This window comes from Tympanuchus pallidicinctus, unplaced genomic scaffold, assembly GCF_026119805.1.
Source record: "Tympanuchus pallidicinctus isolate F22 unplaced genomic scaffold, pur_lepc_1.0 scaffold17, whole genome shotgun sequence".
Classification (NCBI taxonomy): Eukaryota; Metazoa; Chordata; class Aves; order Galliformes; family Phasianidae; genus Tympanuchus; species Tympanuchus pallidicinctus.
In genome coordinates, this window is record NW_026294690.1 from 6,441,811 (window position 1) to 6,467,579 (window position 25,769).

Here is a 25,769-nt window from a genome sequence, read left to right on the forward strand (position 1 = left end):
AGCAAGACCAACTGCTGGGTCCTGCACTTTGGCCACAACAATCCCAGGCAAAGATACAGGCTTGGAGCAAAGTGGCTGGAAGACTCTACAGAGGAAATGGACCAGAGGATATTGGTCAATGCTTGGCTGTACATGAGCCAGCAGTGTGTCCAGGTGGACGAGCAGGCCAATGGCATCCTGGCTCGTATCAGAAACACTGCAGACAGTAGGACAGGGAGGTGACCATCCCCTATACTCAGCTCTGGTGAGGCCACAACTCAGTGCTGTGTTCAGTTTTGGGCCCCTCACTATGAGAAACACATTGAGGCCCTGGAGAAGGGCAGTGAAGCTGTGAGGGGTCTGGAGCACAAGTCTTACGGAGAGTAGCTGGGGGAGCTGCGATTTTTCATTCTGGAGAAGAGAGGAAACCTTCTTGCCCTCTACAACTGCCTGACAGGAGGTTGTGATGAGGTGGGCGTTGGTATCTTCTCCCAGGTCACAGCAATAAGATGAGAGGGAATGGCCTCTAGTTGCTCCTGTGGAGGTTCAGGTTGGATGGTAGGAAAAACTCCAAAAGTGTGGTCAGGAACTGGAATGGGCTGCCTAGGGAGGTGGTGGAGTCACCACTGTCCCTGGAGGTGCTCAAGAAACGTGGCACTGAGGGTTGTGGTTTAGTGGGCAATATTGGTGGTAGGTGGATGGTTGGACTGGATGATCTTAAAAATCTTCTCCAACCTTACTGATCCTGTGATTCTACAATTCTCCATTTTCATCATGGCCAGCATACGAAATTTGGCTCCATACAGAGAGCTAGAAATGGACTATTAGCAGCATAAATCTTATTTATGCACTAATACGAAAGCATAAGTAGGATTTAGGTGGTGCTTAATCCCCGTGCTAGCCCTTCTGCACAGAAACAAGCTGTACTTAGAAGAACAGATTTTAGGACAAAGGAAAGACTTAAGCTTACAGCCTTTTTGACAAACACTGCCAGTGACTTCTCTATCTTCAGCTTTGGAAGCCCCACTTCATTACAAGTGATGATAGAAGATGAAGAATGAGAAGAAGACCAAGGTCCCCATGCACTTCGGAATCATAATCATTTCAATTGGAAGGGGCCCTAACAGGCCATCTGGTCCCACTCCTCTGCATTGAGCAGGGACACCCACAGCTCCACCAGGTGCTCAGAGCTCATCCAACCTGACCTTGGGTGTCTCCAGGGATGGGGCACCACCACCTCTCTGGGCAATCTGTGCTGGTGCCTCACCACTCTTAGTGTAAACAACTTCTTCCTAGTATCCAATCTGTATCTCTTTTAGTTTGGAGCCATTTCCCCTTGTCCTGTCAGCACAGACCCTGCTAAGTTCTATCCAGTCAAGGTTGGGTGCTGCTGTAGATTTATTCCAAGTCCCCAGTGACCTGCAGTGACAGCCTCAGAGGAAGGCAGCACTGTGCCCTGGGCTTCTCATGCAGCTTCTTTAGTACAGGAAATGGATGCAGACTGAAACAGTTTCTACTACAACAGCACTTTGACACACACACCCTTTCTCTGGGTGTGCTTTGCTGTTGGAAGCACAACTTGGTTGCACCAGCCTTCAGCCCTTGTGCCATTACCAACATGATTTTTTTTTGTTTCCTGAGATGTTGCCTGAAAACAATGTATTTTTTTTACAGTTATCTTATAATCGAACACTTCCTCATAGAAAATGCTTTGAATAACTGAAAAACCTACCTAACAAAGAAAGCTTTTTATTCTAGCTAATGATTACAAAATCCATCAGCAAAGCAGCACAGATCTGAGCTCAACCTTGGTCAGCTCATGTGACAACTGGTGAAATGAATCTGCTCTCTTTGGCACAGCTTGCTGGAGAGATACCACTGCTCTTACACAGACCTGGCAGTGTGGGTGGGTTGTGGGGAACCCCAGTGAAAGAGGCACCGCCTGCACTGCGTGTCTTGTCCGATGCTACATGAGATACACAGTGGTACAGATCAATTTCAATAGCACGGCTGCAAGGAGAGATAAGAACGGGCATTATTAACACAGCAAAGATGATAACACAGGGAAAACCAAACCTCACGTCCAACAGTTTGCTACAGGGTTATGAATATTTAGTATTTATTCTAAACATGAATGCCTCCTTTCAGTTCAAGTTTATCCTAAAGAGAAGAATTGCCTTAATCCCACAGTTTTACTACTTAGAGCCAGCCATAAAATGGAAACGGCACAGTGCATCTCCACAAAACTTGAACTACTCTTCTTTTACCTCTCCACAATTTCTCCCTCCTGCTTGTTCAGTACAACAAACTCATGTCCCTGGGGGAGGAGAAGAAGTGGGAAGGAGATCTTTCCTCCTCACTGAGCACCCAAAAGCCCATTTAGCAGCCATACCTTTTCCCAGATAAGAGGAGGCTCTGGGGAGGCCTGAGAGCAGCCTGTCAGTACCTAAAGGGGCTGTAAGAAGGAAGGGGGCAGATTCTATAGTAGGATCTGTGTGATAGGACAAGGGGAAGTGGTTTCAAACTAAAGGAGGGGAGATTCAGATTGGACATGAGGAAGAGGTTCTTTATACTAAGGGCAGATATGCACTGGCACAGGTTGCCCAGAGACAGTGAATGCTCTGCCCCAGAGACACCCGAGGTCAGTCTGGATGGGCTCTGAGCACCTGATGGAGCTGTGGGTGTCCCTGTTCGTTGCAGGGGAGTGGGATCAGATGGCCTACCGGGGTCCCTTCCATCTCAAGCAGTTCTGTGACTCTATGACACACCAAGGAAGGCTGATGGTCCAAAAGGAACCTCTGTGGCACACCTTGGTGCCAGAAATAACAGCCAGGAGAGGGGCAGATCACGGGCAGATTAGAGAGGGGCTGCTATGCAGGCACTGCGGGCAGAATATCCCTGAGTTTTCACTGATGTATTTTTATTTGAAGTGGCAATAAATGCAGTTCCTAACAGCAGTGTGAATCTGCAGCACACAGCACTGCGATCAGGGAGTCTGAGTATAGGGGAACCCTGGAAGAGACATTGGTTGAGGAGCTCCAATTCCAGCTCAGTCTGAATGCACAAACCTCACAATGAAGAATACATTAAAAAATAATAATAAAATATCCCTGAAAATCTGATGAAAAAAAAATAATATTTGACAAAGAAAAATAGGTCTAAAGAGAGGTCAATAGGAATTTTACCACCTGATTTCTAAGCAGCTAGGACGTGGTTTCAAACTGTGAAAACACAAGGAAGGGAAATTCCTCCATTTCCCCCCATTTCAGAAAACAAACCCATTATTTGAACCTGAACCGCAGGGTTCGGCATGGCTGCTTCCTCCCGGCGTTCAGGCTGTTATCGCTGCCAGCAGCCCGCGCTGCTCGCCACGCTCTGCATGAATCAAACCAGCATCAGACTGATGCATTTCTTAGTAACAGGCAATTAGATCTATCAAAATTATTATGAAACACTCTGCTCGCAGCGCTCGCAGGAAGGATACAGATGGTTTGCGATTACAGCAGGGTTTTACAGATCTTATTCCAACTTCAGCATAGCGGTGAACTGAAAGCTCCCTGTGAGAGCCCTGGGGCACAGAGGGACGCCTGGCCTCGACACTGCACCGCCAAACCCAAGGAGCTGAGGATCAGCACGTTCTTTCTGCAAATGCTAAGAATGTTACAAATCCAGTCAATACAGCCCGAATCCCAGCCCTGCTTATGAAAAGGCAGCACTCATTTATTCTAGTCTGCTGAAGGTAAATTCCAACTAAATTGCATTCTGAATTAGCGTTTCATTACCTATAATGCATGCAGAAAACTCTTTTGGAAGGGTAATGCAAAACAAAGCCTCACGCTTTTTAATTGTCGCTATTAGCGTTCTCGCTGCCAGCTCTCGTTTTGCTTTCCAGTGCATCTGATGCTTGTGCAGAATCTGCTAAATCTGCCATTACAGAAAGTGCTAACGGAGGTAATTAAACTTAAGGATTGTTGACATTTACTAGGAATCACTGCTGGGATTATTGACAGTGCTGTGCTCGGTCCTGAGCTCGTATGGAAGCAACATCCAAGAGCTGAGCGCCCCGCTCCTGTCTGCAGGGCTGGGCGGTGGCAGGGCACAGGACATCTGTGGCACGCTGCGGTGGCACTGGGCCTTCCTTGAGCCCCCCAGTGGGTGGCAGAGCTCTCAGGTATCAGCCACGCTTTGTAGTGGCACAGACAGAAGGCTTCAAGAATTAACACGTTTGGCCTACAGATAGGCAGCTGCTTTCAGCTTCGCTGCGCAGAGCTGGCATGGCCATCGTGTATTTTTATAGACACTGGTGATTGAAACATAAAAATAAAGGAGATTGAGCTTAAACAGCCTGTCAGGGTTTGCGTGGCAGGATGGCTGTGATTAATACCCAAACAACACGTTGTTGGTTCTCACTAGATCAAAGTAGGATAAATCCATAAATTTGAAAAAATAAAACCAGTGTCATAATACAATACCCAAACTCCAGCAATTACTCATTTTCAAGGATGGCGCTGCTGAATAATAGAAGATTTATAGGCATCCAGTGGAAGTTCTCCAGTTATTGTAATGAGGGGCTGTGAACATGACAGTACAGAGACGGGCTGTACCAGTCAGCACCAGTTAGGAGCTGCCAGCTCTGCAAACAGATCCTGCTTTTGGCCACAGGTACTTTTTGTTAAGGCACTTTGTTCAGCAGGCACTGCAGAGCAGCACTCTATTCCAGGATGAGCTCGTTAGCAAGATTGTACCAATCTGCAAGCAATAATTTTGTGGGTGTAGACACACAAGATGTAGGAAAGGAACTGGGATTGAATTTAAGACTCCTGATGCTTAGAAGCTGCCCATGCTGAAATAGCTGGAGCAGGCCGGGCTCCTGACACCCCATGGCAGCTGAATAAAGCCCCAGTGTGCTGCACCTGCCTGCATCTCAGCCAGCAGCCCCACGAATGGCATGATAGTATTGCATCTTTTTGCTGTTTTCTTTCCTGCTTGGCAACACAGAAAGAACATGGCATCTTCTAGAGGACTTTTCATCATCTTTGTTTCCAGATTTGTCTCATCAGCAAATTTCATATTTTTTTGGCATTTGCTTGGACTACTGCAATTTTGTTTTTGAGGGGACCCAGATGTGCCTGGTGGAGCACCAGGCCCAGCACAGAGCATCCTTCCCTTCTTGGAGAGGACGTCAGTTCTTAGCTCAGCAAGGCAACTTCTTGACTTCTTTCTATATTTAGAAAGACTTTTAACTATCACCATCACCACACATGGCTCCTATTTGGGCAATGATAGCAAAGGGCAAACAAAAACAAGCAAGTAGGGAAACGACAGTCAGCGATGTACGAGGCTGCTTTTGAGGAAGGCAAGGAGCTCCAGCCTCTGGACGCCAGTCCCTAAGCACCTGAAGCAAGCAGGTTGCAGGATCAGCTGTGGAACACACCTGAGGCACTGGCCCTGCATGTACAGAGAAACTGACGAAAGCAGGCAGGCTGCATCTCCCTGCATTGCACTCAGTCTCAGCGCAGTTGAGTGTGGATTTGTGCGCCTGCTGCACTTCAGACGCCTGTCAAAACAGCTCCAGTTTGTGAGACAGTGAGCGCTTCAGCGTGGTGTGCTTCTGAAGATGGGAATTCAATTTAGAGTCAACGCACCCTGCTCATGCTTTCAGATGGTATTTTTCCTGTCAACCAAACACACAAGCAAGGCTAAAGTAGCATTCCAAGGGGAGGAAAGGCGCTCCAGAGATGCAGGAAAAAGGATGAACTTGAAGAACAGGAGGCTGTTAGATGTATCCAAAGCATGGGGCAAGGAAGGAAGTGGCACTAAAATGGAAATTCTTCAGAAACTGCCATAATTCTCTGAATAATCCTGCTAGTCTAATTAACATTTAACTGCATTAATTGGTGTCTGCCCCCTCAGCAATTCCAGACAAAAACAGCCAACAAAAGCTCCTCATATGAGGATGCTTTGGGACACACAGCTTGCACAGGCCCAGCCTGGCAGGAAGGCACAGCATTGCCCACCTCCCCACAGCACGCTGCTCTTCCCCCCCTCACTTTGCAAGGTTTGAGACAAACCTGCCTCTTCACAGTTCAAATGCACCTTCTAAAGTAAGCCTTTGTTTTCAGGATCTTTTTTTTCCCCCCATTTAATTTAACCCAGTTCCACCCTGTTTCTCTCAGAGCATTGTTTAATTATGTTTCTCTCAGCCCTTGGGGATTGCTTCTTTAAAAATCACACATGATTCTAGTAATTGCGGATGATGACCAGACTGCAGGAAGCACAAGTCACATTGTGGTTTCTCAGTTTGCAATATACTCCATAACATGATGCTAAAACATACATCTGGGGACAGCAGCCACGTGCTGCTACCTGCTCTGGACTCCCACATCCTCCTACCTTAAGGTATAACTAGGAAAATGAAAGCTCCGTCAATGTGGAGCCAGCCACTATTTTTTCTTATGTTTGATGAATTCACCTTTTCAAGCAAAAAACATCCGACCATCTCCCCCGCTACCTCTATCACTTGTAATAGAGGACCTACCTTTAAGTTCTGCCTCCGTGAATTCAGTGAGCCCCCTTCCTATTGATAAACAACAGTACAAAGAGACACTGCACTGTGTCACACAAACTTGAACAGTCTGTTATAGCTGATTAAATCAGTCGTGTCACCGCATCATCTAACATGACTTCAAGGAGACTCTTTGCCATCCACCTCGCAGCACGCGGTATTTCTTGACGCTGGCTAGCAGGAATTCAGAGCTTGTTACCAAAAGGGATTTCCTCACATGGACTGACAATCGCACGGCCCATACCCTCTCTCCAGAGGCTCAGTGCTGGAAATACACCCAGCTCCTTCATCGTGAATTGGACACGTGCAGGGCTGGTCACTATTTGAGCACTGGGTGTTTCTGGCACAGGCTGCAGATTTTCTCTGAAGGTACGCAGCTGTACTACTAGAACAGTACAGGGTTGCTCCTGGCTATGGGTACACCAGCCCTGAGGTATCACGTAGCTCTAAGCCTAATACAGCACAGCAAATTTATTTCCCTGTCGCTTTATTTTAGCACAAAGGTTTTCCTATTTTAATTCAGTTCCTTGTTCCTTTTTTTCCCCCCTGCTGTGGTTTCAATGGTACTTATTGCAATTAAAAAAAAAAAAAGATTTCTAAAACCTCAACATACGATTAACCTTGTGGAATAATTAAATGGACCAACCACCCTATGAACAGCTCAAAGGCACTGGAATCCCTGAATCACTCACCTACCCATAACAGCCTATGGAAACGTCCCAATCTTTTCACGCTTGCTCAATGCACCCAGCCACTACACCAACACCACAGGCAACTTTCTGTGTTGAAAACTAAAATTTCCTGAGACTCCCTTACAGCTTCAGTACGTTCTGAATTAATACTGGGCTGTTCATCAGAGCAAAAACGTGCTGACCCTTATGAAGCGTGAAAGTTACAATGCATGCATAGGCCAACACACAGCGCTTAATTATTCTTAGCAATTCAGAACTCAGCTGGTACTTGCTGTCACCAGTTTCACACTAAACACTGTCATCTTCAGCTTGGAATCTGAAAGCAACTTCTTCAGTATTGGAAGTAGGACAGCATCACTTATCTAAGTTCAGCATCGTCGTGCAAGTTGCTGAGCACTATGGCCCAAGATCTTACAAGCACGTGGGTACTTGTAACAGTGTACAAGTCTTGACAGATTCTTTCCTATTCTGAGATACTGGGACAACTGATTATTCCTTTTCAAGTTTATATACACTAGCTATAGAACGTATGAAATCACTTTGACCTGAACAGCAAAGTGAGAAGCTTCCATGTTAGCAGAGCATCATCCTGAAACACAGGAAAACTACTTGCCATTGGCAGGGAAAACAGGCCCTCTTGACTGAAACAATTTGGGGACTTAGAAATTATAGTTTTCCAACACAGCATGCATAGTCTAGACACGGGAACACAGAGTCTCTTCACATTGTAGGGATTTTCATTCATTTCCTTATCAAGCTGAACATGACTCACCGTTGCTCAGCACACACCGTATGCACATGCTGAGCTGAAATTAGCTTTAAATAAGCTTTCTGCAGGGCAGGGCAGCACAGACAGTGAAGGGGGAAAAGTACTGAGGGAAAACTTTTTTGAAAGCTACTGTCAGTCAACAGGAACTCAGCACTGCAGCCCAGGTCCTAAGATCATTCAAACGTCCGGGTAAAATCAAAGTCATTTATTCCAGGTGAGGGTCTGTTACTTGAAGATTGAACCCTGTTGCTAAGACATGCCCGGGTACCTTTCTTTTACACTGTGCACATAGCAGAAACGTAAGTTCGTTTGGCTGTGTTTGAGCAAGTCATCTATGTAAGCTAGTTTTAGCTTCCCAAAACTCTATTTTAGAGACTCCAAACAGAATTCCTCCTTCAGTCTAATCTCATGGTCATAGATCACACAATATCCGTGTGGGCAGCCAGTAACTGCTTTCTGAAAAGCCAATTTTATCACTATTTCATTTTACAGCAGAAGGTAATCACTCAACTCTGTCAAGCCTCCCTGGGCCTGCAGAGTGCCCAGCCAAGTGAAAACACAAAGTGCAAGCCAAATGAAATCCCTGCCATGCCCCACACAGACCTAAGAACAAAAAAGAGAAATGGTAGGTGTGTAAAAAGGGAAGGTGCTTGTTGACAGGATGTGCAGGCGCTTATATTTAGCAGCCAATGTTCCATGCTGCTCGTGCAAGACCAAGACAAGTAACGGGTGTCAGGTAGGTTAACCGCAAGCTTTGAGCTACATTTTCAGCATTGCTGGGCAGCCGCTTCTGGGAAATTATGCCAGGATGCAAAACAGGCAGGAAAACCCAAAATTGTGTGTTACCTCAACAAAAAGAACAGGAAAAATGTTGCTGCATTTCTCAGGCCTAAGATCTACTAAAGGGAAACATTTCTCTCTCTCTTCTCCCCGACCCCCAGCTCTGTGCACTGCTAAGTGCCTGTTAAACTGATAGCTCAATTGTCTTTGTTCAAACCAAATAAATCAAGAAAGATGCTCCATTTCAGAACATCACTGAAAATAACAGAGCCTGTTCTGTTCTTTTCAGGACAAAGTATTACTTTTAGCTTTACCACCTGACATGTTTCTTTCCCATTAACAGCCAGTGTTCTGCACAAGAAGAAAGAGGTTTCTTTATTCTTTCTTAAATAATTTTAAACAGCATGGCAATACATTGTGCCACACCTCCCCAAGTACTCAGTTACGTATGCCTATGCTATTCATGCAATTCATTTACTGGAAGGACAAGTGCAGAAACAAGATGTAAGAAGCATCTCTTTCTATTTTGAGTGGCTCTCAGAGATACACATACAGCAAAGGCACCTCTGGGCTCGTGAAAGAAAACATTTATACAGATGGCTGCTCCTCACCAATATGGTATTTAAAAAAAAAAAAAAAAAAAAGTAAATTCAAAGAAAAAATCAGGGAAAGTGATGTGAGGCTTGGTATTGTATCTGTCTGACCTTTATAAATGCAACACTTAAAACAGAACTCCTCCCCTGTTTTGCACATGAAACTATTTATGGGAAAAAGCACACATCTAAGAGATCTCCAAGAGTGGTTACAGGCAGAAGTGATGGTACAAAAAAAGCAATGTTTAAAACCAAGAAATAAGCTCATTCTAGCTGATGTAGCTCTTAATACCTGTAAAGTTTACTGGAATCATTGCTTATCCTTGTCCCAATATTGTATAGGCTTTTACACATGCCTTACCTTGCTCTGGAAACAACAATGGAGATACTTCACTAAGTTGAGCATATGCTCAGTATCTGCAGGATCTTTTGCCTTCTAATACTAAAGACTCACCATCAGCCCCTCATCCTCACTAACCAGCGTTGGGTATTTTTCAGTTACAACTCTTCATCCAACAGGCCCAAATGTTCAGGTCTCACTGAGAAGAAAGAGGCACGACCAAAATGAAGCAGACTACAGATTCATACAGCCAGCACCCTGACAGCAGCCAAACACAGGTGATGAGGAAAGAGTACTGGATTAGAGGAAACATTTACTGATGCCTCCCCCAGAGCCACATTGGTTTGCACACCAGGACAAACTGAGGCTTACAATCTGAGAGCATAATTATAAAACTAAATGGAGAGAGAAACAGACTTTGGGACCCCTGTCTGGCAGAGCTGACCGCAGTTCTGGTATACCTGCTTATTATCACGTGAACCAGATTGCAATCTTAGGTCTTCTTTTGCATTTATGTATTTAAAACAAACAAACAACAACAAAAAACTCTGCTTCCTTTATGTATCAAGCTACTCAGGATTCAAGGAGCTCTGGATTGCTCCTTGCATTCTTAGAAGATATGTACTCACACTATGAAATTCATCATGTTCTCAACCTTCATATCGCTGAATTCATTTGTAAGAACAACTCACGTGTGCCCCAAGAAAAGAAATAACAACCCAAAGTCTGAACAGTGCCTGCGATGGAAAGTACAGCAACAGTGGCAGGGTGGCACAGTCCTAGGTGTAGGAAATGAGGACAAGCTGAAACGCAGCAGCTGAGGATGCACAACTGAAGGAAGAAAAACTGCTTACCTTTGGAAGGCCTCAGGTGGTCAGGGATCTCCAGTGAGATACCCTCACCTCCACTGCCAACCCTACAATGAGCTCCTGGAAGGGGGTATCCTGGCTCCATCCCTTCTGGTCACTCAGGTGCATTGCATTGATAACACCTGAGCTCCTCTGGGTTGGCCCTGCCTTCCCACCAGGTGCTCATCAGGCCATGACTTAGCATTTCTGCTACACTGCCTCAAAAAGAACGGGGTATCTCACAGTAGGTGAATACAAAGCAATTCCAAGTTGATGGAGACTGTTCTGTCAGCTTCTCTGGAAATTTAACTGGGCTTTGGAAAAAGCTGACTGGGTAAGCATCACAGATTTGGACTGATGCCACAATGCTGACCATGGCTGAAGGCATGCGGTCTCATCCTCTATCACCACTACCTGTTTCAATTTATGCTGTAGGCTGAGTGTTTTCATGCTGTATCAAAAAGGAGCAGAGCTCTGGGATCTGCAGTGGACTCACATCAGCTCTCCAGACAAGGTTTAAGTTACCAGCTTTAGGCTACAAAAGCTCTTGATGGGTGCGGGGGGGCTTAGCCATACAGTGGAGATTCCCCAGGCAGGGGCCATGCTGTTTCCCCTGTAAAAAGAGATGAGCTGGAAATGAAACAAAGCTACTGCACAGGAACCACGGCACAGATGCCTGCTGGTGTGGTCTCGTTCCAAGCAGACCATAATAATTTTCACAACTTTCTAAAAAAGAACATTTTTGGCAGAAGGTGATCTGAGGTACAGGTAATATTAGATAAGTGCCTTGACATACTTAAAGTTACTTGTAAGAAGAAAAAAAGGCAAAATGAGGAAATGAGGATCCTATGGAAAAAAATGCAAAAAACAGTGTGCTAACAAGGTTTGCTTTTGGTTAATAAAACTAGAAAACGAGTGGTTTATTCCTTTTGTTGTGCTTTACCATTCTTCTTTCCTACTTCTCTCTTGGTAACAAAGAAAGAGCAGAACAAAGGGGATGGACAAAAGAAAAAAAATGCACTAAGATTACAAACCCAGTAAATTTTCAAGGCAAGCATCCTAAATCGTTACATTTAGACAGGAAGCCTGGTGGGTCTGGTGGGAAGAATAACACATGCTGGAAAGAATTCCTTTTCATAACCTATACCATAAAAATTGCCTTGCAAGGAAGACTTTCCACATTAACTTATTGGAAGGGAGGAGGTAGGGAGGACAGAGAATATTCAGATCATTGATACTTTACCAGCAGCTAATTAAATACATCTAATTTTTTAGCATCACCGACTTCAGATAACTGATTATACCTATGTTTAAAAGAAAAGAAAAAAGCCCCATGCAACCAAATCCTTCTCTATAGGTAAGAAATACACTCACTGATGGAGACTGCTAATTTTCAGCAATTCTAACCGATTCTGGCTGTATGGAGCTGCTCTTTCTTTCTACCAACATCACAAAATGCAAAAGGCTGAAGAGGAAACAAAAGTTAAACCAAACCATTTAAAAATTATAGTACTGTGACAGATTTTATTTCATTTTTATCAGAACTACATGCTTGCTACCACTAGGAACACACAGTCCTTATTTTTGTTTTTATTTTCCCTCTTTTAACCTATATTAAATGCCAACCTAAAGCTTGCTGTGCCTTGGAGATCTGGCTCAGGAGTTAACTGCACGAATTTTTATTTAAATAGATAAGCACTTAAGTTTGAAAATTAGACAAATACAAGTGAACAGGAAAATTAAATTACAAATTCAGTTCATACAAATATGTCTTATTCTAAGCACTAAGTCCTGTTAATTAGCTCAGATCTTTTAAAAATTCTTAAAATACTTATGAAACATTATTTACAAAATATATAAATAAATCCTAGGGCACTTTTAAATTAACCAGTACAGCAATAAAAAAGTCACCTTTTTGTACTGTGTGTACTAAAAATGTTCTTGTTTATTGATCATATCCCAGTTGGCAGTATAAAACATTTGTTCACTTACATTAAAATGGGTTCAAATAGAAGTAAGGAAGGTATTGGTTTCAAAAGAAAACAAAACAATATTATAAATGCTTAAAATCAATGAGGCTTCTTAATGTTCTTCCCTGCACAGTTTTGCAGTCATTTTTAGAAGTCCCTTCTACAGTATTTGTCTTGTGAACAGGTCATCTCAAAATAGCAGAGACAAAGTTTTAGCAAAAGAAAATATTCAGTACGTTGCTCACACTTCACAAAGACCTTTTACCAGGAGGGAGAGGACAGTGAGCGGAATGTCAGTGGCCAGCACAAGCCTTTACAACATTTAACTTAAGAGGCAGCATTTATAGAACTAATCACAGACTATACACATCCTGCACTGAACAGCAATCAAGAGGACTGGAAAATATACATTTAGGAAAACAAGAGACCAATGGTTTTCCATTACCTTTGATAAAATTAATGCTTTTCTCCTTGTCTTTTTTTTTGTCTTTTAACCAGCATCAACACCACCAACAACTACAACTACCTTTTCCATTAACATAACATATGCCAGATAACTACTGTACGTGAGAAATGTACAATAAAAGGAGAGAAACCACTGAATTTCCTATGCAGACACATGAAAATATAAAGCCATACAGATTTCAAAGTGCCATGAATACCAAAATTCAAGTGATGGTTTATAGCATGTACAAAAGAAACTAAATGAAACTTGCTCTACGGGTTGTTGAGCCCTTCAGCTACATCTTCAGTTTCCCCTTTGGCTGCTTTGGCGAGAATTTCCATCCATTTCAGCTGCAGCTCTTCATCTTCTGCACTGAAATATATAGTTTGCTGGGACTGGCAGAGCTTAAAGACATGCTTCACTTCAAACTTCTCACCAGAACCTGGAAAACTGACTTCGTATCCCGGCAGAGGAATAGGACGTGGACCCCGTCCATCCTAAAAGAAGAGGAAAGGGAAAATGTAAAATTCCTACAACCAATTCTACTTGAAGACTTGAATACAGGTCCAGCAGTGTGATTACTGGGGATTTTCACGTAACTCTACATAACCTACACATTTTCTTTCACTGAAAATCATTTCATTAGGTACAGGCAATCGTGTCCAGCTCCAAATAGCTGCACGTAGTCCCTCTGGACCCTGTGGGACGTTTGAAAGTTTGGTTCAAGGATGACAAGTACACAGAGTTGAACCCTGAGAGCCACAGTGACAACTGCCAGGGAAGAGACTGGGAAATAAAAGAGAATTCCAAATTTCCAATCAATCAGCGAATCTTCTCAACAGGTCTTGGGTTATTTATGACCCCTGTCAGGATTGCAAAGGAAAGTCAAAGCCCAGATTTTCTGCCATTCTTTAAAAGCGAGATTAACTCAGAGATGTAGGTAGCAATAAAGCTCTCTAACAGTCACATCCTGAGCATAAAGCAACTCCCCTGCTAAGCTGTATGCAGGTAGAGAGCAAGCAGCCTGTTTCACATCATGCCAGCACCTTCAGTGTTAGGTCCCAAAACTCAAGTCCAAACCAGTCAGACACCAAGCATCTGTAAGGAGACGTTGTCTTCTTGCAGCTACGTGTGTAGCAGCCTACTGAATATCTGCATCAGAACTGACAACATTCTCCTCTTCCCATAATGAATACAGATGACTCTGTACATCTATAAGGAAGCCAGAGCCCTGAGAACAATAGCAATTAAAAATCTGTTTTCTAACACTCAGGCTAAAACAATGCATGTCTCACAACTGCTCACATCAATGCAAACAAAGACCTGCATGTACAACACATATTAAATCAGGAAACCTGAATTAATTTATTTATCTACCATTTCTTATTGTTATACAAAAATGTCAGGGCCATAAGCTTGAAGACCACACATTATCTGAGGAGGTTTAAGGCAGCTTCATGTCAAACACAGAAGAATTCAGCTCCTCTTCTAAGTGCTTTATTAGCATACAGTTTCTAGGTACTGCATACACAGCATTCAGAACTGGCACACAGTGAGCAGACCCAGACCTGGCTATATGGCACAGCCAAAGCAAGATGGTACAGGACAGCACAGTGGGCACAAAATGCACAAAAGCACAAGCAACTTCCACCATGTCTGCTCTGCAGATCCCGTATTTAAGTTTTATGAAATATACACTAAGCCTTACCACATGGCAAACTAGAATTTGCCCACGACAGTGAAAAATTACAACATTTGTGTAAGAGCAAACTGATGTTTGAAATGTACGTGTTGCACCTACCCAGCAGTGCAGACACAAATTAAACAGACTGCCTTTGCCCTTTTCTTAATATGATGTGCTTGTGACTTCCTATTTACCTGCCTGATCCACAAGGAAGGGATTTAAGTAATTTCTTAGAAGTGCACTGCTGTCAGATAAGAGGTGAAGCACTCAGCCTCTGGGGGAAGGTCTGTTCCAGGCACCCTCAATACAGACATCTTTTCCTACACATCCTTTTGTATTGTACAAGCCCTCTTGCACAATCACACAGAGCAGCAGTTACCCTCTTTCATCTTTTCTGCTTTCAAGTAGGCTTACAAAATCCTTTTGGTTTCTACCTCCACTTCTTACCCACTTCTGACCTAACCTGAATCTTGCACAAATCATTGAAAGATCTGACTGGGTCACAGACCAAGACATACAGCTCTGCAGAACCACAAGAAAAGGACAGGCTTTGTTCTGTGCAGAACCAATTAAAGCTTCAACAAGGTCAACTAGTGAGCCACAGAAAAAATCTCTGATTTAATAACCCCAAGCTCTACCAAAATCAGTTACTCCCTCATTCGCTAGGAGTAAACCACATTTAAGTGACAAACACAGGATTTTTCTTAGGGAGTTATAAAGCACAGTTTCCACTTGGATCAAGCACCTGGCTATGCCAGATTCCTGCTCTGCATTTCTCCAAAATTAGCTGCTTCTCTAGCTAGCTGTGCTTCCTTAATTCTGCGTTTCTCACTGACACAGAAGTTAGTATCAGTGCCTTGGAGCCAGCTGTCAACACAGGACAACAGGAGAAGAATGAGAAGCTCCAGTCAGGATCTGTGGAAAGAGCCCAGTAAAACCAGCCATCCTTAAGCCTGAGGTGGTTTGTGCTTACAAGCAAACTCCTATAATTCTAGTTGGATAAACATGACAAACAGCTGCACAAATCCAGTCTCTGTCTGAGGACAGATCAAATTGGTATGATTTCCACACATAAATAAACTGTGAATTTTATCCTCATGCATAAAGCCCTGCACAAAATTTAAACTGTGAACACTCAGGAGATTTACTCATTCTCTTGGAACAAGTGTATAAAGCAAAAGAACACAGCTCTTGCTATTTTAAAGCCTGAGAGTCATTCTGCTATTTGCATGAAATTCCTTCTGCAGCACACAGTGTGAACGCTGTCAGGGCCACCATTAGTGTAGCAGGAGTCCCAGGCTGGGTTTGGTTTATTCCTCCTTCCCAAGAGGCAACTTTTTTTTTTTTTTTTTTTTAAGATAATCCCACAACTAATGCTCCTATGGTCACGCTTCACTTGATCAATACCTTTAATATCACTGTTGGCAATATTATTTCCAAAAGGTACCTCTTTTGGGAGCCGTATTTCTCATGTGTTTTGCATAAATTCAAACTAGTAGAAACACTGGGTTAATATTAAGGATTCACTTTGTAACTTTTTCCCTTCAGCTGGATGCTGAAGGGAAGATGAAGAAAGTATGTGAATGGGAACAGCAGTCCTTTGAAGAAAGGACTCACTGATGTTGTTTATAGTCTCAGCCTGTACTTCTGGTGTCTGATAGTAAATCCAGGCTTGGTTGTTGAATGTAAAACAGATTAACCTTGTCCTGTATGCTTTTCTGCTCTTCTATCAGGTGATATATCTCACATCTGAAATAGCTGAGGACACTAACCACTATATTCAACTGTCATAAAATTGACAATCAAATGACAAAGGCACCCTTTCCCCTAAAATACGGGATCTTACTAATAACATCAGAAGGCTCAAGATCAAATTTGGCAGGACACAGAACAAAGAATACAGCATACGAAGCACAGAACTTCCTCCAGCTTTTGACCGTGGCTTTGCATGACTGCCAGAAGAGGGTCTGGGGGATTGCACATCTTTCTGCTTGTGCTAAATATATCTGTCTTACGTCTCTTGGGTTATTACTTATGCTGTCCTGAGACAATCAGCTGAGCACTAGGAGAAATTCTCTTTCTAGGTCATACCATGTAAGAGATGCTGCATTCCTGCAACTTCTAGTTCCAGTCACCTACAGATGACATACACTGCTCCTGCGTGATGAAGGCCAAAGAGTTCAAACCTCTCTTTTCCTCCTCTTGCTCTCCTTGCCCAAGCTTATCTGTAAGTTAGGATGAATTAATGTATTCAAGAAAAACATGAGAGGTCTGAGAATGGATTTATCTTAATATCAGCTGCAGTCAGGACATTGATTCTTGGCCCTGACATCAGGCCTCACATCAGTATTTGATGCTCTCCAAGGAGCAAAAGGCATTCTGGCACAGTTTGCATGGAATACAGGGCTTGCACTGGTGCTTTGCTGATGTATAATTTTCACATCAACTGAAAAGTTTTGCAGTAAATCTCTTATCTCTACTTTGCTTTTTAAAGCTTTTTTTTTTGTTTCCCCTGACTGACTTCGCAGAGATCTAAAGATTGGTTTTGTTGCATTACATTTTAGTGTTTTGTCTGAGGCAGTTTGCCTTTTCAACTTGTAATTTCAGTCATGCATGTCCTGTTGACTGGAAGGGAACCCAGGCAGCTCACTGCCCATGGGAGAAGTTGGATATTTAGCCAGTGAAGGCTTTAGCAAGTGGGCTTTGTCTGGAACTCTAAATTTATCGTTTCAGCTTCTCAAGCACTACAGCATTAGACATGCTTGTTCAAAACCAGAGGTGTTCTCTCTGACAAGAAGCAAAATAAATACAGTTCCAAAGACAACACATATTTCTAGCTGAACATTTGCTACATGGTAAACTTTATTTCAAATACCTGTATAAAATCATGGGTAGTATTTAGTTTTCAGACCATTGCCAGCCACATGCATACAAAAATGATGCTAATTAAAAGAAAATCCTTTGTATCATTACACATACAGCAGGGTAGTAGCAGGCTGAATGTGAGCCCCATTCCTTCTTTTATTCCATCCAGAAGATGAAGCAAAGCTGTATATAAATGTTATCAAATGCCAAATACAAAACTGGAAGTGGGGGATCTGGTGTCAGTGCTGTCACATGATATCATCAGGGCTAAGGAAGCATGATTTGAATCTCTGCCTTTGAGTTTACTTACTTTTATCACAGTCAAATGCTAATTATCTTCAACAGTTCATTTAAAAAAGAAAAAAAAGCTTCCTACAGCAATTATTTGAAGTAATGATAAAATCATGATGCTATGACAAGCTTTACCAAAGGGCCTCTCCTTTTGAGGAGTACAACATAGAAGAGCCTTAATTATAAGAAAAAAAGAAGAAAAAAAAAACAGGAAAAAAAAAGCTTGAATTGTGATATTTAGAACTGCTTCACAGTTCTACTCATTTTATAGTAAAGTGCTTTCCTTAATATTAAGGTAATATAACTTTTGAATATATCCATCTGAAGCCTCTGGAAAACAAAACAAAACAAGAAGATATTTATCCCTAATTTGTCCTTCATTGTTAAAAAAAAATTAAAATAAATGTAAAAAGCTGACTTTTAAAACATTTGCTTGCAACTGTATCAGTAGCAACTATAGATAAGAAGGACATCTGAAATTTCCAAGGCTTTGTGCTAAATTCAGAATACCAAGTTCATTTCTGTTGTTGCAACCAAGTCAAATCCTTTGACCTATTTCTCAGCTAAACTTATGCTTTTTTTTTGCTGTACGACAGCCTTCATGAATGTCACTTTACCTGGCTAATTCCTTGCAGGTACAGAACAAGAGGTTCAGTCTTGGGGATGGTCACCCACATTTTGTACCAAGTCTTCCCTTTTTCAAGGAACTGGAGGTAGCTGCTGAAGAGGCTGTTTTCAGGTGCTAATAAGCTTTGCTTCTGGAGAAAGAACAAAAGAGAGCTGTTTCAATCATTTTTATAGAGTAAAAATACTTACAATACTTAGTTTTCCAGAGTCAAACAATACTGAAGGACAAATGCTGGACAGACCACATCTTGCCTGGATGAGGAGCTTACGAGATATGGTTTAGTGCTTGTGGTACTAATAGGAATGGGAGGGTGGTTGGACTAGATGATCTTGCAGGTCGTTTCCAACCTTGTGATTCTGTGTGATTCTGTGTAAAACAAAGTTTAATCATCATTATATACCATCAAGAAATAGCAGAATTCCATGTAACAGAAGCAGATGCTGAACTGCTGTTCCCAGTGGACAGGAAGTTAAATTTCACTTCTACGAAGTAAATTGAGAATGGCAATTAAGTTGACACTGCTAGTTTCTTGCTTAGCAAAGCAGACTGGGAGGTGATTTCAAATGAATGAAAAATGTGCCTCAGCATCAGTGAGTCTCCTTTGTATGTAAAGGATGGTGTTGCTGCAAGTCTGTACAGAAGACAGCTCTAATATCACTGGTAAAGTAGCACGAGCCTAGAAATAAGAAATAATGGTTGCTTGGAACCTGCCCCACAGAGTGCCAATCTTCCACAACCCACTTTCATAATCCGCTTCACTGCACAGCCAACAGTGATCACACTTTACACATCTGAAACAAGTATTTTGGGAAAGGAGAGAGCAAAGAGAAAGCTGGTGCCTCTCTACATTTTAGAATTACTGTGTAGACAGTGCACTTGGTTCATTCATTCACAGGGCACCAAGTGCTCTATGCTTGTTTTAGATTACTGCTGCAAGAGAGATGGGAGATGTTTGGAGTTTGGAACACAAACTGTATGCAAATACTTGTGCTTCTGTCATTCACATCTTCTCAGCACTGGGATTAGCAGACACTCTTGTGCATGGCTGCAGAGACATAAGCCAAATCAGAGAGTGCTACGGCAAAAAAAAAAGATAGAAGAAATTTCTGCCTTATGATAAAAAGCAAAGAAAAAGAAAATTCCTTTTCACATCAGACTTTGCACAGAAGTCTCCCAAGGATTTCTGCTAATAACATTTGGAAAGCAGCAGTCTCCTCAGATGCTATTAGGTTTGTTAAGACAGTTTCATGTAAACAGGAGGGAAAGAAAAAGTCTGCCTCTGATCCTTCTTTTTCATATCCATATTCTCTTGCATTTTACCTGATCCTCGGAGGACTTAGCACAAGGCTAGATGCATGAGAGTATAAAGGAAAAATAAGTGTTTCTCCTTGGGTTTTTGCAGCTTTCTGCTGTAATCTGCTTTCTGAAGTAAAGCCACAGGTCACATTTCACTGGTTCGCTTTTTGGCTTTTCAGATTAACACAGCTCACTGCTGGGTACGTGTAGGTTTTCACTTCACTGGCAAACAGCTCCACTGAAACAGCATTGGAAAATTTATCTTGAGATTCCTCAGACTGTTTTGAGGCATATTAAGTGCACTTCATCTGTAGGCACAACTATTTCATATACATGAAGTTTCTGATGGTGTAAAGCTCTGAATCCAGAATCTGCTCCATCTTCTCCATGCTCTGTAAAGATGTGAGTTTGGGGAAGGACATCACACATTTGTAGCTCTATATTTCTTAGACTCTAGGTGTGCTTTGGGGCACAAAGTTGAAAAAGAATTTGAGTAGCAGAGTTCAATTTGGCACACAGCAATAGTTTTTATCAGTGTGCTGACCTCTGAGACATTTAATAGCCTGGAAATAAATATGACATTCTGGGAAGTACAGGGGCAAGGGTCAAGGTGGATTTATTTGAACAAGCATTCACTGCAAGAGTTCTGGATGAGCACCAATAGGTTTGTATTTCTTGCACAGAGTTTAGCTCTTTTCCATGCAGGTTGCTTCTCTTGAGGAAGTATAACAAAGCTGAAAGGCAGTCTGGAGGCTATAAGGAGAGGCTTCAAGAAAGAAGTTTTTCAGTTTGTTGTTTTTCAGCACAGTTTGCAACTGTTTGCTGGTTTTCCACGCAGTATTCAAGCCAGGTTAGCATATGTCAGCATATGGGGGGAAGAATGGCTCATGAAGTTAAGATCTCCTGGTGTTTCAGTAGCTCTTTCCAGAATCTGTTACACTCTCTGAAGATATGCCTTTGTGGGTCCACTTTCAACTGAAATGAATGGCCCCTTTTATGCATGCAGTGACTTCTGAATGACTTCTGGCTGTAATTCAAAGGTAAAATAAATAAAAATCTTCTAGATGACCCATGAAATTCATTGCACGTCATAGCACTCACAGCTCTTCCTGTAGTCTAAAAAAACGCATTGGTAAGAGAAGGTTCATTTACTGGGAGATGAAAACAAACCAGTTTGCCAATATATTTCTTGTTTTTGTAAAAATAAGGGTAGGTGATGCTGCTATCACAGTATAAAGCTTGATGACATCCATAGCAATTGTGAAGCAACAGCTTATGCAGTACAATTTGCAGAAGTTATGTCTTGGAGAAAACAGTCTGCATGCTAGCAGGGTTAAGAATATTTCAGTGAGTCCTGACAGTCTTTCTTTTTTTGCATGATCAAGTAAGAAAAACGTGTTCTAATGATATTTTGGCAGGAGTGCAAAAAAACCCCAAACTCTACTTTGCCAAGCTCTGCCAACAGTTATTGTGAGAAACTCAAGGTTGGAAATGCATTGTAACAAAAAGCAGCCAGAAGCTTTTCCTATCTTTTGTTACTTTGAAAGCTGAAGCTTATTTGCAAAACCTGTGTGCATCCCTATAAACATCCTATGGGAACACCCCCACTAACAAACAGAATTCAGTGTGCACGAACGTTCAAATGTCACTGTAGGAAAAAAAAAAGTAACCAAATGATTTGATTTGTTTTAAACGCACTTGAATAACAGTAATAGTAATAATGGTAACAGACACACGAGGGCAGCTAGCACACCAGATGTTTCTTAGATAAACATCATACCTCTGCAGCTTGCCTTTTCTTCTGTTCTCCTACTGCTTCCACTCCAGGGCTGCATGGGCTCAGTGGCAGCTGAAGAAAACACTCTTTACACACTCGATTGTGACGACTGTTATCTGCAAGTGGTTTGAACTCTGAGCATTTTGCACAGATCACCTGCAGCAGAAGGACGGTGCTGCATTAGTCAGCATTAAAACGTAATCTTATTTATACTCTAAACAAACTGAATTGCAGAACGGACGTTACTGAAGTAAAATCCTGAAAGCTTTTGTAAATATAAAATAAAGTGATCAATCTACAATGCTTACTTTATTTACCTCCATTAAGAATTAATATCTTTGTGATCCCATCCCAAGAAATCCATTAAAGAAAACACATGCCTCCTGGGGAATACTTTATAACTGAGTTAAAAAGAGCTTAGGTTTACAGAGTGATCAGTGTTTCCCAATGCCAATCATAAGACAGTTTTGGAGTGAAGGTGGCTGGCACCTCCTTATCAGTAGGCAGTTCAGCCTGAAAGAACTGAGGCATCCAAAATTACCAACCATTTTATGAACACAGCCCAATATAATATGCATTACAACTTTCGTCTGATGCCAAATTAACAGCTTTTGATTCCAAGAACATGCAAAGAAACATCAGTCCCATGAAATCAGTGCCTGCAGAGAGTGATGGATCTGCAGCTCTGGAACTTGCTTCCACACTTAAACCTACTACTTGCTTTTGCACAGCTGCTCCAAGGAGAGAAACTGTCCCCCAGGGTGCAATGCAAGGGCAGTCAGATGGATTCAACATCTATTCAGAAATTACTGTATAATAATACACCACAAATGCCCTTCGGTTACAAGTATATGTTATTACATGCTTCACTGCAGGGCTGTAAGAAGGTAACTGCTTTAATTCAGCAAGCGTTAAGAGCCGTTCTGCCAAGTTATGTAAACAAAAGCAAGCTGGCATTTTTAGAAACATGATAGTCTTTCCTTGAGGCAATTTAACTTCTTTCATTTGCTGCTACTGCCATGTCAGAAAACACTACATAACCAACAACTATTTAACGATAAATTATTAATAATGTAATTCTTATCATCTCTCTGTCCGTAGGGGAAAATGATTATTTCCCTTCTTAAATAATACTCAGCTTTACAGTAGAGCATTTGAAACATAAAGAAACATTTTATGATTTTAGCTATTATTAAAAACTGAACAAAAAAATCCGGAAAGCTGAAAATCCCAGCTCTTTGCAAAGATGTCTCCTCCACAGTAATTTTGTTTCGATTGCTGAGACTGAGTATTTTAAACATCTTAGCTATGCATTTACATCTCCTTCCAGCTGAAAATTTATCTCCACTTCCCAAATGAATAATGGTATTTAAATAACATCATTCTGTACTCGTAACACTGGAACACTGAACCGTGAAACTCGAGTAACAGAAGGGAGGTTTGAAGTCACGTTACAGGAATCAATCTTGTGTTGGCTATGGATGCCATTTCCAGAAAAGTCTGAAAATTAAGCTGTCAGTGAATGGCACTGGGAAAGGGCAGCTAAGTGCCCTCTGCAACCTGGCCCTGCAGCTCCAGCACTCATTTTTTCAAACTTTCCAAGCACTTTGGAACAAGCAATTCTAGACAATTCTGTTTTAGGAAAAGATCATCTTAAATATTGTATGTTCAGTTGCTCATCCCAGAAAGAGCTAGCAAGAAGCAGGGCCACTGGAATGCCATTTTTTTCCTGCAAACAGTTAGCAACCACCTCCCAGATATATGCATGTTCCCAGAGAATGCATCACCTTTCTTTTTAACCACTGATGCAGCACGTGCCTGTAAAGCAGCACAGACTACGTCACTTGAAAAAAGCAGCAGACATTTGCTCTTTTCTACCCTACCTCTGAGGCACTAAAGCAAGTGGGAAGATCTGCTCTGTCAGCAATCTACACGTGAACAATCTATTTAGTTCCTGCACTGAAAAAATAAAGAATATCTTCTATGCTCTCTGCAAAAAAAAACTAAAAGCCTCAATGCATTCTGAAACTTACTGCTCCACACTGCTTGCAGTGGTGCCGCCGTTTAGTGATAGAGTTAAAGCTCTCACTGCAGCTCTTGCACGCCTGCTTCTCCTTGTCCCGCTTGGACTTGGAAGATTTCCTACAGGAATCGCTCTGAAATGAAAAATACAACTGTATGATTGAAGAGAAAAAATACACATCACAACGTAACTCAGAGCTCTCACACTGAGAGAGCAAAGCTCCTCCTTGGGTTTCACAGTATTCGAGTAATTCCAGAAAAGAATTCATGCTAACTCTGCTAATGGCTGAAGGCGAAGGTGGAAATGCTGGTTCAGTCACTGGGTGCTCTGTGGGATTACGTGACTTCTGATCACCAGAACTAATTCTCCACGTCCAGCCTGACTGCTGACACCACTCCTACATCCTTCAGCCTCTCTGAGTCTCTGTCTTGATGTTCCCTGGGTACAGAGGAAAACAGTATCTTTCTGCAGAACTATTGCAATCACCCTGGCTTGTAATGGGGACAAAACCACAATAATTACTTCTAATTAGGCTGGATCTTTTAATTTTTACTAAATTTACAACGGCTGCTATTGCAACGTTTCAAACTTTGATACAAGCACATGGGATGTTTTGCAATTCAGTTTGGTGAAGCACAGTCAGATGGGACTGCTCATTCAGGAAAATCACCATACCCTCATATTCATACATATTAATTGTTCAGCAACGCAAAACGCCTGCAAATCCAACACATGCACAAGCAGAGCGAAGAATTTCACTTTTCTTGTAAAGAACCAGATGTAACCAGTACAGCACTGAGTTCCAACAACTGAACAATGCCTTGGATGATTCACTGGCAAAATGCTCCTTTCAGACACTATTAGAGCTCCCCAAGTAAGGCACATAATTAAGGCAGCCTGATCTTCTTTTACTGACAAAGAGCAATCTACAGAGTCATGCTTTTTATTTGTATCACAGAAGTTGGCCAGTCTCTCCTGTTTCTTATTCCAATTTTGATGACAGTGCTATTTGATTTTTTATGAGACTGCCTTTCCTTCCAGTGGCTAGGAGCGGATTCCCCTCAAGTTGTTTGATCAGAACACTACATCACTGGCAAGCATTATTTTCTCCTTTTCTTAAAAGTCAACATTTGAACACAGAATAAGAAGCTTTTTGATTCTTCTATTAACAACGATTTCATCTGTGTCACTAGAACTGCAAGAGCATGAATGAAGCCACCATTTAAGCTTGCGAGCAAGACAATCTTGAAGAATACAATCCAAAAAATCAGTTTTGGGCTTTTGATTGGTACCTTCATATGCCTGCATAGGAAAAATGCTGAAGCTCCTCTAATATGAACTGAATGTACCGCTTAAATGGAAATTGGTCTACTTGATTTGAACTTGAACAGGAATATCCCGCAGCACACCTATGCATGCTTCTATAATACAGAAATGACTGCAGCTGAATATTTCCTTCCAGGGTTCTCATATTTGACTTCTCATCAATGTGAAACACTCTGGGCAGTGTTCACTTTCAGAAATACACGACCCGTGTATTTGACAAAGGAAAGAAAAACTGAAACTCTATTAGGCCTGGTTTATGTTATGACAGCTATGCATTGGTCTTTAATTTTAGACAGATCTTATTTTAGACAGACTTTAATTTGCGCTGTAGCATACAGCAAACTTTTGATACTAATTTCACTGATCCAAAAAGGCCCTGTATGAAGAGCTCCCCATGTTTGATAAATACCACCATGTTTCTTAACACTTCCCAACATTATAACAATACAGTAAGAATACAGGAGTCTGAAACATTGCTACTGTGGCTGCAGGAAAGATAATAAAAATGGTAACGTATTTTCTTTACAACTTGACAAATTTGAGAAGAAAAACACTGAATGCATCTTATTTAACTGCTGACACTGGGAAAAGAAGCGAGACGTCCTTTACTTTCAATCCCTGTGGAAAGCAACAGACACTGCTGCACAGGCAATCAGCCATCTCAGTCAGTGATGGCTCAGGAGGTTGACACCACCACGTAAACCATCTGAAAAGAGAGGTTTTTTGTAGTAAACAAGGAAATGCACCGTAATTCACAAACCTCATTCGTCAAAAGTTACTTTGCATCTGAGTCATTTATTACTTAAATGACATTTACTGTTGATGTGTGTTAAAAGGGAAACTTCACTTTCCTCAGCCTTTAAAATTCTGGTGGAAAAACTGGATAGGTACAACTCAT

The 25,769-nt window shown here is 41.9% G+C and overlaps 1 protein-coding gene across 4 annotated transcripts in view; it reads right to left on the reverse strand.

Annotated features, from left to right (window-relative positions):
- Positions 1 to 12,062: 12,062 nt before the first annotated feature.
- Positions 12,063 to 25,769, reverse strand: part of FGD3 (FYVE, RhoGEF and PH domain containing 3) — a 100,547-nt gene continuing 86,840 nt past the window's right edge. For 3 of the 4 annotated variants that reach the window (XM_052678467.1, XM_052678468.1, XM_052678469.1), the window contains 4 exons: positions 23,556 to 23,678; positions 21,526 to 21,678; positions 18,439 to 18,579; positions 12,063 to 13,478 (listed from right to left, as the gene is read on the reverse strand). In XM_052678467.1, the coding sequence (XP_052534427.1) occupies positions 13,254 to 13,478; positions 18,439 to 18,579; positions 21,526 to 21,678; positions 23,556 to 23,678 (642 nt within the window). In that variant the 3' untranslated portion in view covers positions 12,063 to 13,253. Of the gene's footprint in view, positions 13,479 to 18,438; positions 18,580 to 19,769; positions 20,773 to 21,525; positions 21,679 to 23,555; positions 23,679 to 25,769 lie in introns of those variants that run through there. The other variant, XR_008205602.1, reaches the window with a different exon arrangement.